The sequence below is a fragment of the Brachyhypopomus gauderio genome, chromosome 13 (assembly GCF_052324685.1).
Source record: "Brachyhypopomus gauderio isolate BG-103 chromosome 13, BGAUD_0.2, whole genome shotgun sequence".
NCBI lineage: Eukaryota > Metazoa > Chordata > Actinopteri > Gymnotiformes > Hypopomidae > Brachyhypopomus > Brachyhypopomus gauderio.
In genome coordinates this window covers 2,182,494-2,195,937 of record NC_135223.1, presented here as the reverse complement: position 1 = coordinate 2,195,937, position 13,444 = coordinate 2,182,494, and the positions used below count along the sequence as shown (strand labels likewise).

At 45.3% G+C, this 13,444-nt stretch overlaps 1 protein-coding gene across 3 annotated transcripts; it reads left to right on the top strand.

Annotated features, from left to right (window-relative positions):
• The first annotated feature begins 489 nt into the window (after nucleotides 1-489).
• Nucleotides 490-8,303, top strand: atxn1b (ataxin 1b). 3 transcript variants are annotated; one of them, XM_076970408.1, is made up of 3 exons: nucleotides 490-840; nucleotides 2,985-5,139; nucleotides 5,802-8,303. In XM_076970408.1, the coding sequence occupies exons 2-3, from the start codon at nucleotides 3,232-3,234 to the stop codon at nucleotides 6,345-6,347; spliced, it is 2,454 nt and encodes an 817-aa protein (XP_076826523.1). In that variant the 5' UTR covers nucleotides 490-840; nucleotides 2,985-3,231; the 3' UTR covers nucleotides 6,348-8,303. The 3 variants fall into 3 exon arrangements, with proteins under 3 accessions (XP_076826523.1, XP_076826525.1, XP_076826524.1); XM_076970410.1 differs by lacking the exon at nucleotides 490-840 and adding an exon at nucleotides 1,906-2,062; XM_076970409.1 differs by lacking the exon at nucleotides 490-840 and adding an exon at nucleotides 1,942-2,889.
• The last annotated feature ends 5,141 nt before the right edge of the window (nucleotides 8,304-13,444 follow it).

The window sequence follows — 13,444 nt, the reverse complement described above, 5'->3', positions numbered from 1 at the left end:
AAAATGTAATTAGGCCTCTGAAGCAAGAGAACAACCACAGTAGCTCGGTGAGAAGCTTTGAAAGACTCTCTTAGGAGGATTACATGGTGTTTCTCTCACTCTCTCTCTCTCTCCCTGTGTGTGTGTGTGTGTGTGTGTGTGTGTGTGTGTGTGTGTGTGTGTGTGTGTGTGTGTGTGTGTGTGTGTGTGTGTGTGTGTTTTCGGCATGTGCGTGTTTGTGTTGAGTGTGTCCTCTTGTGTGTAGCAGGCTCCTTGCTTTCCTTGCCTCTCTCTCCTTCTCTGCCGCTCTCTCTCTCGGTCTCTCTCTCTCTCCTTCTCTGCCTCTCTTTCTCCCTCCCTCCGTGTGAGCGTAGTCTGGGCACTGTGCCAAGTGGAGTGTTTTTTTGAATGAATACCTGATGAGGTTGCTGAGGCTGACTGGGGGGGGGGAGGAGCTGCATTCACTAAAGCACAGAGCATGTGTGTGTGAGTGTGTGTGTCTGTGTGTGTGCATAGAGTGAGAGAGGGAGGGAGGGAGTGAGAGAGAGAGAGAGGAAGTGAGAAAACGCTGGTAGTCCGCTTGTCTTGCATAACATAAGCTGTGCCTCTCATGTGTACGGGCTTCACGTGAGACAGCCCCAGACAAGGGGACTTCCTTCACCCCCCACTCTTCTGGGCCAACCGCGGAGGGGAGGAGAGGACGGCAGACAGCAGGCGCGGGACATGGAGGGGACCGTGTGACGCGGGGTCTTTCTGAGGCGCCTTGGTGCGTGCGCTAAACCCGGACAAAGGACAGCTCGTCAGGGGTAGACTGCTTCGCACTTGTACGCTGTGGCGAGATGTTTGCTCCAACGTAGAGAGGTTAGGCTCCTCACAAAGGAATCCTCACCCGCACACACTAACATGTTTGTGTGGTGGGACTGTGTGTTTATTCTTCAGTCTTAGTGAAGCTCTGCGTTCTCATGCAGCCGAAACATATTTTAAAATACCCAACAATCGTTGAGCGGCGCGGTTATAGTTCAGCTGTGTGTAGGATGCTTGTGTGTACAAGTGTGTTTGTGTGTGCATGCACATCATACCGCTTTCCTACGAGAGAGAGAGAGAGAGAGAGAGAGAGAGAGAGAGAGAGAGAGAGAGAACGTGCAGAATAGCAGTCTATAGTCGTTGTAAAGCAGCAACAGCTCTGTTTGGATTCTTGTCTAGCTTAGGAGTCCCCTGCCCGCCTCTTAAAGGGACAGGCACCTCCTGACAGGGCAGCCAGACGCAGAGCAGAGTTCCTTAAACGCGTTGCGTGCAAAAAACCAAAGAAGCAACAGACACTTTTCATATTCCGTGAGCAAAATTATCATGTGGGAGTTTTTTCCCCCACCATGCACTGCTGAGTTTGATAGTGGTTGATCTTGAACTGAAGGCGAGTGCTTGAATCCGGTCGGTGTGTTCATACATTTGTGAGATGACATCATATGTTTTAGGTCCCTGTGATTCCAGTGTTATTAGATTTTGTGTATCGAGGTAAGGCTGTGCTCAGTAACTGTCAGCACACAGGCTCAGAATGACAGAAGCATTGCAAGCCTTTTTTTTGTTCCTGTAATTGCGTGTTACGGTAAAGGTGAAGGAGATGTGGTATCTGAGCCTTTCGGTTAATTTCATGTAGTTAGGAATGTGCTTTGGCCCATGCACGTTGAAATCTTGATTCAACATGTGTCTAGTTATGTGTTTGTGTCATTCGGAGAAGCATGCATTAGTGTGTGTGTGTGTGTGTGTGTGTGTGTGTGTGTGTGAGTGAGTTGGGGGAGTTATGTTGGGGGCCTTGGTCAGCTATCTGCAACAGGGCAGCAGTGTGTGACGGCTGATTTAGTCAGAGTAGGAGTGATACTGCAGTGTTAATCTCTCTAACCCTCTGGCCAGTGTGTGTGTGTGTGTGTGTGTGTGTGTGTGTGTGTGTGTGTGTGTGTGTGTGTGTGTAAGAGAGAATGAAAGGTGGGTGGAGTCGCTGCAGTTGACAAACTCTTCTCTTGACGTGAGCGATAGTTCTGGGAAAGTCAACACATCATTGGGACAGAGAGGACAAGCAGGACCACAAGTGTGTGATGATACTAGCATGGCCGTCTGGCACACAGCAGAAATATGGGCCTAGAAATATGGGCAGTGTAGTTTTTATACAACTTTATTCTCATGGCTTAGCATTTCTTAGGCTTCCTGAAGGGTCGCCGTTAAACAGACTAAGACAGTTAGCTCAGACTACACAATGACTGTGTGGGCAGTTTAAAAACAAGGCTGTGTGAGCTAAAGACGACTTGTATAATTTTGTCTCCAAGGGTGTGCAGTGGTTTTGTGCTGGTGTGCTTTTAAGTGCACATATATGCTATGCGTTTTGTTAGCTAACATCGCAGTGTGTTATATATGTGACTATAATACCAATGCTGCTTTAGAGTCGTGGTGATAAAATACATGTTTGTTTTCTGTGCTGGATTACAGAAAACAGATTATAATGACATCTGCAGAGTTGTATCACCACGATGCCTGCATAATTGTCAAGACACTGGTCTTTGTGTGCAGGAACATGCCGTAATCAGTGTGTTTACGGTTCACGCCAGCGTTGCGATATGCTCCATGTGCCAGAGGATTCTGCGGCCTACTGCACGAGCAGCTCAATGCAACACTGGTGTGAACTGGGATATTCTGGTGTGAACTGGGATACACAAATTAGAACAGTACAGTGTGACAGCTATCGCTGCCCTACTGGGTCTGTCTCCTCCCTTATATATCTCTTTGTGAAGTGAGGAACACTGTTGGGACCCTGGTGCTCCGGTCTCAGTGAGGGCCTGGCACTATGGGAATCATAATTTTCAATTGTATAATAATTTAGTCATTTTTTAATCCTGCATCCTTATACACACACACGCACAGGTATGTTAGTGTATACACATGTATGTCTATGCACATACCAAATACCAAGTAAATGATTATGACTGATTTTGTTTTGTTTTTTTGTCTCCTGATAGATAAAGGTAACACCAGGTGGCAGGAAGTGTGAGATGATTCCACATGAAGGTTTCGGTGACAGCAAGAATGACTTTCCGCTCCAACAACTAACCTCATCCGTACCTTAAAGAGGAACAGAGAGGCGAGACTTAAGCAGCCCTTAAAAAGAGCTCCCGTGAAACAATGCACACCCCAACACTGGAGTCGTACGCTTAAACCCCGTCTTCAACCAAAACCAGCACGGTGGCGTGGAGGAGCTTAAAGACCATGAAGTCCAACCAGGAACGCAGCAACGAGTGCCTGCCCCCGAAGAAGCGTGAGATCCTGGCCCTGGAGGAGAGGCAGGTGCTGGTAGCGTCGTCTGTGAACGAGAACCAGAATGGAGAGAACCTGGCGTGGTTGGCCAGCGTGGCCACCATGGCCCGCATGGCCAGCGTCCCTAGCCACGCTCCGTTGGGAAGCGGCACGGCCGAGACTGAGACCGCCTCCCCATCGACCCCGAGCGTGTCGACGGGGTACCTGCCGTGCACCTCCGTCTGCAACAGTTCTTGGTCGCCGCACATGGGCTCCACGCCCAAAGGAAGCTTATGTGGGACCTCCACCATAACGGCCAATCCCGCCATCCTGTCCTCCAGCCTCCCACAAGCAGCTGGACCCATCCCGCACACCCAGCTGCCCCCTAACATACAAATCATCGGACCGTATACCGGCTACATCTCCTCCCAGATCGTGCCGGCAGCAGCAAGTCCAACCCAGACATGCAGAACCACACAGGAGGTGTATGCCACCACGGCTGTCATCCCGCAAGCTCCTAGCGGAAATCTACAGAAGCAACACGTGGTTTCGTCTTTAGCGAGTGCAGCCCACACCACCAGCCAGTGCATCCAGGTCGAGGGCGCCCCTGTCGGCTTGACGGTCACATCCCCGTCTCCTCAAGTACCCCTTCAGCTTCACCCTCACCCGGCTGTTCTTGCCCCCCACGGCCTGACTCTTGCCCCTTCCCAGCTGCTCCTCCATTACGCTGATGGCCTTATCACCAAACACCCTGACTCCCAAAGCAGAGATTTGCAAAACGGTGCTCTGGGAGAGATGATCAAACACGGTGCTGGTGTCGCCAAGGAATCCTCTACCAAACCAGAGAGCGATGACAACCAAAGGCAGAATCAGAACCTGGGCGTCCACGCCCAAACTCAGGTCTTGCTCCCTGCCGACTACGCCACTCACGATGGCGCAGGACTTCAGACATCACTCATGCTGGTGTCAAGCAGCCACCTGGTGGCCAGTAATAGCACTGAGCTTCAGAGCAGCTTGGATAAGGATCAGTCGTCTCTGGCTCGTGTGGAGAGAGCAGGTCTCTCCGTGGGGAAGCCGGGCTCCAGGGTTTCCTCACTCACTCTGTCATCCGCAGACGGCCTGACGGCTCCTCTGGCTCCAGCCCTGTCTTCTCACGCCCTCCTGCAGACGTCTCCCTGCGCCCCCACCCATGAGCCCGCCAGCCTCTACTCTGCCACGCAGCTGCCGATCATCGGCTACATCACCAGCACGTCCGGGGGGCCCCAGCAGGTGATGGCCAGTTACCATAGCAACCTCCCTCAGCATCTTGTAATCTCAAGCAACCCCTCCCTCTTGATTCCCGTGAGTGCCAGCAGCATCAGCACATCTTCGTCCGACGCAGAGGTCACACACTGCTCCATCTCCACCATACCTCACGCCAACGTACCGACTGTAGCCACGGGCCTGCCTCAGGCCTACATCACCACGGCAACACCTGCTGTTGCGGGCTCTGTTGCCCCTACCCATAAAGAGGTCGCTGTGTCTGAGGGACACCATGGAACAGCTGCCCCGCAGAGTTCCAGCCAGGGGCAACTGCCCGTCCTTTCAGGCAGCCTGGTGCCCTCGCCGACCCCTGCGCTCACTCCGGCCTCCGCGAGCCCTCAGAACACACCCCTCTCTCCGTCCTCTGCCCTGCCTCCATACTTCATGAAGGGCTCCATCATCCAGCTGGCGGACGGGGAGCTGAAGCGGGTGGAGGACCTGAGGGCGGAGGACTTTCTGCAGAGCGCAGATCTGAGCGGAGAGCTGAAGATCGACTCCAGCACAGTGGAGCGGATCGACTCCAGCAGGACACCCGACGCCGTCGTCATTCAGTTCTCCGTCGGCGAGCGCAAAGCACAGGTGAGTCGCGCTGTTGCACACAGGCTGTAGTTCTTCATCACAACCAAACAACGGACTACTGCTTTTTTAAAGTTTTAGACAAACAGCCCAGCCTGGTTTCATTTTACTGCCCCTTGGCTTACACATTAACTGATCCTCTCCAACCACATGGACTGTGCATTTCTGATGCAAATGATGCATCTAATTGGCTGGCTGATAGGCATTGAGACACTGATATATTGATTATACATTACATATATCTGTTATACCAACAAAAGTAATTAGGCAACAAATGACCAATTGCTGAGCCATTACAATCATCAATCTGTGGTGATTTTTGGCTTTTCAAATAATAAGCTCACTGTTATCACATTATATTTATCCAGCTAAACTAAAATCTAAAAATCCAAATAAACTAAAGACTGTACAAACATGACAAATTAATTATGCTATTATGATCTTGGCAATATAATGACTTGTTATTTTGAGATTTTGAGGAAAATATCAAATTTTCTTTGACCAATTTAATCTAAATATGATTACTAGCAAAGTAGCAGAGAGTTATATATACTTTTTCATGACACATCCACCCACCTACCAACAGAAAAATGGTTTTATGGGCTAAAACTGAGTTTGGCCTTGTGACTGACTGTAGGCTCCGTGTGTGGTTGTCTTGTCGGTAGGTATGTGTGGAGGTGTTGGAGGAGTACCCGTTCTTCGTGTTTGGTCAGGGATGGTCGTCCTGCTGCCCAGACCGCACGACCCAGTTACTGGCCCTGTCCTGTGCCAAGCTCTCTGTGGGAGACGTCTGCATCTCCCTCACTCTGAAGAGCTTGAGGAATGGTGCGTTGAGGAAAGACCAAACCTTTGGCTCTGTGCTGAACCACAATACCAATCATGTGAAAACAACCAAGACCAACGGACAGGCTGGAGAGACGGACGCTCGGACCAAGGACGCGAGTGCGGGAAGCAGCCGAGCGGATGGGGAACAGGCGGTGGAAGGTTCTGGGCTCGAGACTCTCACCTCCGAGAAGGCCGTCGTCCTCTCAAAGGACGGAGAGGGGCAACAACGGGGAGCAGGGGGCCGCAAGAGGAGGTGGTCAGCCCCAGAAAGAGGAGAGATAGAGAAACGATCAGAGGACGTCCTCCCTGAGACCTTACCCAAAATGTCCTTCCTCTCCCAGGAAGTGAAGGTCAGCATTGAGGGAAGGTCCAGTGTGGCTTCCTGAGAGCACTCATGTGACTCCCTAGAGTCGTGACACTCGACATGGAGAACTGGAGAGTCTCCTCAGGCAACAGAGCATCAATGTGGTTCAATCTTTTCCTCTAACTATGAAATATATCCTCCTATTAAAACAGTAGTGGTGTTGGCTGACAACAACGATAGTTGGCAAAAAGTTTTTTGTTTTCACAGGATAAGCAAAAAGCTCTGCCCTGCAGTGACCCCTCGGAGAAAAAAGGTCTTTACCACAGACGTGTGCCACAGACGTGTGCCCAATAACACAGCAGGACAAGCATGACAGGATTTATTTTTGTGAAATTTATTACCCGTCTCATTATAGCATTTTTGTTACATTAGCTAATTTTGTGTGACATGGTATGTGGTTTTTGTAATGAGATGAGTACCTATCAAATGGGGCTGGTTGGATTGTGTTGTTTTTTATATAATTCTGCTCTTATCAGTTTTAAGAACTTGTATATGGTCATGTGAAGTGAGCCATCATTGTATTTCAGTCATAACCAGTGGGTTGGACACACATGGACCAGTGGGTTGGACACACATGGACCAGTGGGTTGGACACACTTGGACCAGTGGGTTGGACACACTTGGACCAGTGGGTTGGACACACATGGACCAGTGGGTTGGACACACATGGACCAGTGGGTTGGACACACTTGGACCAGTGGGTTGGACACACTTGGACCAGTGGGTTGGACACACATGGACCAGTGGGTTGGACACACTTGGACCAGTGGGTTGGACACACTTGGACCAGTGGGTTGGACACACATGGACCAGTGGGTTGGACACACATGGACCAGTGGGTTGGACATACATGGACCAGTGGGTTGGACACACTTGGACCAGTGGGTTGGACACACTTGGACCAGTGGGTTCTACACACATGGACCAGTGGGTTGAAGGAACAGATAGAAGATAAATACTTTCTAACAAATATGGCCCAAACACAGCATTTGAAAGCTAATTACAATCTCAATATACTCAACTTATATAATTATTGAAATATATTATTCTTTTAAAGAGACATGAAACAACATGAAACAACTGAGGTAATCATGTCCTGAATGGCCCTTTAGTGATTGTTGTTGACTACCTTTCCTGATTGAGATTTTAAAGAATTTATTTTCAGATGGTTTTTGATAAACCACCATTAATTGATAATAAGTTAATAATTAATAAGTTAATAATTAACTTGTAGGAAAACCTCACATAAGCTAGGGTACAGGGAATATTTCGTTATTTTAATGCAAGTTAGAAATAATGCTCCAATGAGCTAATGTTACACTAATCATGAATATTTTTATCAAATCCTGCCCAATTATTGAGACGTAATAGAGATATAAGATTGAATGTTCAGGATAACACGTTTTACCAGTATCTTGCAATTCAGTCAAGGTTCTCTTGATATGCAATATTAAGATGATTCATATACCTCACATATGACACAAGGCTGTTTCAGATAACATAGTAGGATCTGTGGTGTATGTAAAACACACTCAGAAACATGTCCATGTTCATATTTATATAAAGGATAAGTGCAGATGAATTCTTGCTTAGCCCTTGAATATTAGCACTTTACGGAAGGCAGTGGATGGTTAACACCCTCACCTCTGATATGTTGCCTAAGCAACAGCCATTTGCACAATGTAGAGTTTTGAATAATGTCAGACATCCTGTTGCAACTCAGCCCCATTAGAAATTCAATGCACCAATCATTTTATTCCATTGCTTTTGTGACTTCGGGCCATTTGAAATCCAGCTGCAACAAATATAATCACAGACCTTGTGATCTATAAAAGTATTCTTGTCATAATAAAAGGCTTGTATATTTGTGGTTTAAGCCACTGGATAATGAGATTTAAACACCTTCCGTACATAATGGCCATCCCAATACATTGCTATACATCGTTTTGTTTTGGAGGCAGGGGCATATTTGTCTTTGTTTGGGTGGGTGGGTGGGGGGGGGGTATATTTGTTTATGGGTTTTTTGTTGGTAGAGTTCTTGTGAGGTTTTTTTTTTTGTCTTGTCAAGAAAGGTTTACGTGACCCAATAGTGACTACAGAGGTGGAATAATGGTGAACAAGTTCAAAATGTCAGCGCAACAAAGTCCTGCAAAACATCACTAAGCCACCAATATTTCAAAGGAACAAATGACTCATGCTTATTATTCACAGAAAATAATAACTTGTGTGATTTGCTTCCTCGTCTCTTAGTCTTCTCTTCTGGTATGCTGCTCAGTGGGTCAAGCAAAGGTTTACCAAACTATCCCCACACGCTTTTGACAGGAAGAGCTAGGGTTTGATTTTCGGTAATTAGTGGTCCATTATGACTTTGCTGGGGTGCCATGGAGTCGCAGTGTAAAACACAGACTTCTCTGGCTGTGGGATAAACAAGAATGCTACTATGACGACAAAGCTGCACTTTGTCACCAGTAAAAAAAATGGGGGGGATTTTGCTATTTGCACAAGTATAATTACTAAAGTAAAAAAGTAGATTTGTGGAATGTATGTGTTATTTTGTTAGTGGTTCAGTTATTATATTTTTTGGTTATATCTGCTTTTTGTGTTCTTACCACTTATCAACTTCATTAAGACTTTGGATTTGCTTGTGTGAGTGTCTGAATAAACCTCGCATTCCCATTCTTTTGATGACCAAAATGTCTAAATATCCTCATACTGTGTGAGTGTTCCTGTGAGTGTGGTCATCTTGTGTTATTCCACTTTTGTCTCAGCCAAACATTGTCATTTGCGTTATGATCTAGAGGCGTTTAGAAGAAATGACGCAAAATCTCATATTACAGAAGTAATGCTCGATTGCACATTCAGCCGTTTAGGGTAGATTTTATGCACTTTCAGCACTGTTTGTGTGTGTGTGTGTGTGTGTGTGTGTGTGTGTGTGTGTGTGTGTGTGTGTGTGTGTGTGTGTGTGTGTGTGTGTGTGTGAGAGAGAGAGAGAGAGAGAGAGAGAGGAGAAAGGAGTGAAGGAAATATTCTGTCCAAGGTCCAGAAGTGTGTAAAAAAATAGCATTACATATACTTAACTGGTTAATTTGATGTTATCAGTGAAGAGCTTGGTGCTATGACATCAGAACAGAAGCCATCTGTACAGAAGTCTGGTTCTAGTCTCCTGTGTGTCACTTGTCTTTTCTAGTAATTGTACGATACGGATTTTCCTTTAGTTGTACTAAATTTCAGTGTTTATACTGTTGTCTGGGGAACTTTAGTGACAATATTTTGCTCTCATTTAACTTCTATTTATGTTTGTTTAACTGTCAACATGTTTTAATTATCAATTAGTCCACTGTAAACCACTGGGCAACTCAGTAGAACACGTCACCAGAACATGTAAGTCATAGCTTTCCAGCTGTTTGGTTTGTTGAGACTATTTTGGTCACTGGGCTGAATCATTATTTTTAAAGCATAATAATGCAGTGCATATAAACGTGTTTTGCATATCCAAGAGCATCACAGCAGTTTTCCACATGTTGGTTTCATGTTGGTTCATTTTAACTGACATAGTCAGTGTAGACATAATCAGTTGTTGCCCAGAGGGATTTCATTTAGACAAAATGTTTTTTTTTATTTTTAAAACAGTGAAAATGATACATAGTAAGTAACCTGCTAAAAGGACCAATAGGTATTGTACCAGCAAAAAGTAGCAAACAATACTTATGAAAGTGATTTTTTCCTATACTTGGACAAAATGAAAAATCAATTCCTTAGTAGTTCTCAAATTAACCAGTTTATGGTCCACAGAGAGGGTTCTGCACATGGAGGCAACCACCTTTCAAAGAAATTTTAAGTACAGAACATCCAATACAAACAAGCCACTAGGTGTCAGTACAATGGCTGTTTCCTAACTAGATGAAGAACCATTGGAAAGTTCACTTATTGCTCCTTCATGGTTCAAAACATCTAAACAATCTATATTGGTTTTCCACTGCAAAAAGACAGACTTTAGGCTCAGGATAGGAGACTAGCCAAGTGACTGTTTATTTTATCAGAAGCATATTAACCATTCAGAACAGACAGATCCTAATGTGTTGTCATTTTTTGGGGTCCTGTGTGCATCACAGTTTTTAGCTCTGAACAGCATGACGGCTGCCATGTTTACACTGTTATCCATGACCCAAACTTACACGGTTGTGTTCATTGCGTTCAGTGGGACTCGAGTGCTGTGTGTGTAGTCAGTTCAACATGGAAAATATAAAAGCACCTTGTTGTAGTTTCATGGCTGGGAAACCAAGCGTGTTTCACTTGGGTTCAGTTAGATATGCATGCCTCAATCCTCCATGACCAGGAACAGCCTCAAGCAATAGCACCACGCCACACTTTGGGGAGGAAGCAAAGCAGGATGTCTGTGCTCTGTACTGCTTTACACAGATTGCACATACAAGTGGTTACCATGAATGGGTGGAGGAAGAGGGGGGGGAGGGGTTTGGGGGGGGCAGTGTTCTTCGGCTCATACAGTTATAGCGCCACTTGCTGGACAAAACCTCCACTGACAAACTTTAATATCTTTCTAGTAATTGCTTTTGTTAACAATCTTATGGGATTTTGAATACAAATGTTGAAGAGAATGCTGAGGGTGGATCCCTTAGTTTACCTTGTAAAACCTCAAACACCAGAGTGGTCCTTTATCCAGACGGAAAAAATTACCACAAAAAAATGAGTATTTCTTTTTCCTGTAACGTAATCTGTGTATCACAATGTTACTGTTTGTGTGAGTAGTTGTACCTGTGTAAAATAATTTTCTTTTTTTCTTTTGAACTGTTCCTTTGGCATAAAAACTAAGAAGAGCAAATAAGGCAGAATGAAACCTCAGATATCGTTATTGTGACGTATTTATGTGAACGATGCATCCAAGACTGTTCTGTGGAGTTAGTGGTCTCTCTTGTGCAGCGGTGCTTGAAAAATTTTATAGATAGAATATTATTTCATTTACATGAAATGTTGGACTACGCTTTTAAAAACTGTCCAATTTAGAAATCGTTTGTTGTACAGTATACATTTATCGTCTCTGTATACTCTAATAAAATTCTGTGCAAATTTTAGTGCCTTCATTTATTTCTTTATTTCTTGAAATCTACTACAACTACTACTACAACTGCCATTATTATTACTACTATTCTTAATTTATTTTATTCATTTTGTACAATAGTCTGTTTAGCTATTTACCCTTGCAAGCCACAGGAGGGCGCAAAAGATATTAAAAGGTATTTTTTGACGAGTGCAAAAAAAAAAGGATTTTGCTGTGTATGGCAGTATAGATTTTCTAAAAACATGGGCTATATAATGCCGTTTCATTCTACTGTCAAAGTTCAATACTGTTAACATTTCACAACAACGCAAAACCGTAATTAAATAACTACAAATATTTAAAAATTCTACTAAGATTATCACTCTCACAGAACTCCGTCCATACTGTGGACACTTGCTTATAGTAAAAAAGCTCATTTTACTGTGCTGAGGGGAATGGAGCTTTTCTCGTCACCAACACAATTTTAATCGCACAAAAAGTGTGTGTGTGTGTGTGCGTGTGTGTGTGTGCGTGTGTGTGTGTGTGTGTGATGTCTAGATGGGAGTACCAACAAAGGAAAATAATGACCCCCCCGACAGCACAAGAGAAAGGGACCTTCCACACCATGTAACCGAGGAGGCGTGATCTTATATAAGACCCCGCCCTCCCCCGTTACGTAATCTTTGAAGCGAACGTGCAGAGAAACCTGCGCGGCTGGTTCGGGTGGAACGGTTATAATGCATGCCCGTATATTCCATATTTAAAATTCAGTGATACACAGTACTTGAACTTTTTAATCTTTTTTAATGTTAATTGCATGGCCATCGACATTGTGTTTTAACAGTTCTAACCCTGGCCACTTTCTATCAACTCCACAGACCAGCTTTCTATAGATTCACATTAGGAATCATGTTTCATTTAGTCAACAATGAGTTAGAATTTAAGTTGTATATGCTAAACCTGAATCAGAATGCTAAAATGTCACAGGGACTTGACGAAGCCAGACTTTATCAGTCTGACAATATGTTACATTATATTTCAAATCCTACTTATGTTTTTTATAGCATTTAGCCAGCACTCTTATCCAGAGCAATGTTATTCATATTCAGTAGTATGACAGAATCAAACCCACCATGTTGGTGTAGCTAGCACCATGCTCTGCCTGTGTTAGGAGAACACTGCATACACTATTCTAAATGAAGCTATGACAGAATCCAACATTGCAGTAAAAAAAAACCTCACATAAAGGACTTATCTTAGTGTTTGTGGAAAAGTGAACTTGTCCTCAGTATAGGGCAGACAATCTAAAAGGTACTCCTTTGCCTCCTGACAGAGGGAAGATACATAAAAACCCCTCACAATGCTACATGCAGGCGCTTGTAACAATTTAACAAATGGTGCAAAATAATCCCAGCAGTTTATTGTGTTTCAGAGTTCTGACAAGGTCCAACTGCAGTCCTGTGGGTCTGCAGTCCTGTGGGTTTCAATAAAAAGAGTCTTTAAAACTGAGGTTGTCTTGTGGTTCATTCTTCAAACAGTGAAACATGGAACGGACGTGAGCTCCGTTACATTACCTCCCCCCTTCAAAAAAATGGCGCCAGCCATCTCGTACCACCACCACCAGCCCCGTCGCCCAACCAAAGGGAGCTCGGCCCACAGACCCGCCTATTCCACCTCCTCCGGAATGCGGGACAGGAAATCGGCTACCTGGTTAGAAGACCCAGGCCGATAGCGGACGGTGAACATGAAAGGCTGCATAGAAAGGTACCAACGTGTAATACGAGCATTTGAATCTCGCATCTTCTCCAGCCACTGTAGAGCCCGATGATCAGTCTCCAACAGAAAAGACCTCCCTAGAAGGTAGTACCTCAGGGAGTCCAAGGCCCACTTGATGGCCAGGCACTCCTTTTCCACCGTGGAGTACCGCTGCTCTCTTGGAAACATCTTGCGACTCAGAAACGCGACTGGCCTGCGCTGTCCTTCCACCTCCTGCAGTAACACCGCTCCTAGGCCAACACCTGAAGCATCAGTCTGCAGGATAAACGGTTGATCGAAATCTGGGC

What these genes read in the sequence shown, in the direction of transcription:
- atxn1b (XM_076970408.1), top strand. Translation starts at nt 3,232, where the DNA reads ATGAAGTCCAACCAGGAACGCAGCAACGAGTGCCTGCCCCCGAAGAAG. An exon ending in TCGGCGAGCGCAAAGCACAG is followed by an intron (nt 5,140 to 5,801) that starts GTGAGTCGCGCT and finishes TCTTGTCGGTAG; the next exon opens with GTATGTGTGGAGGTGTTGGA.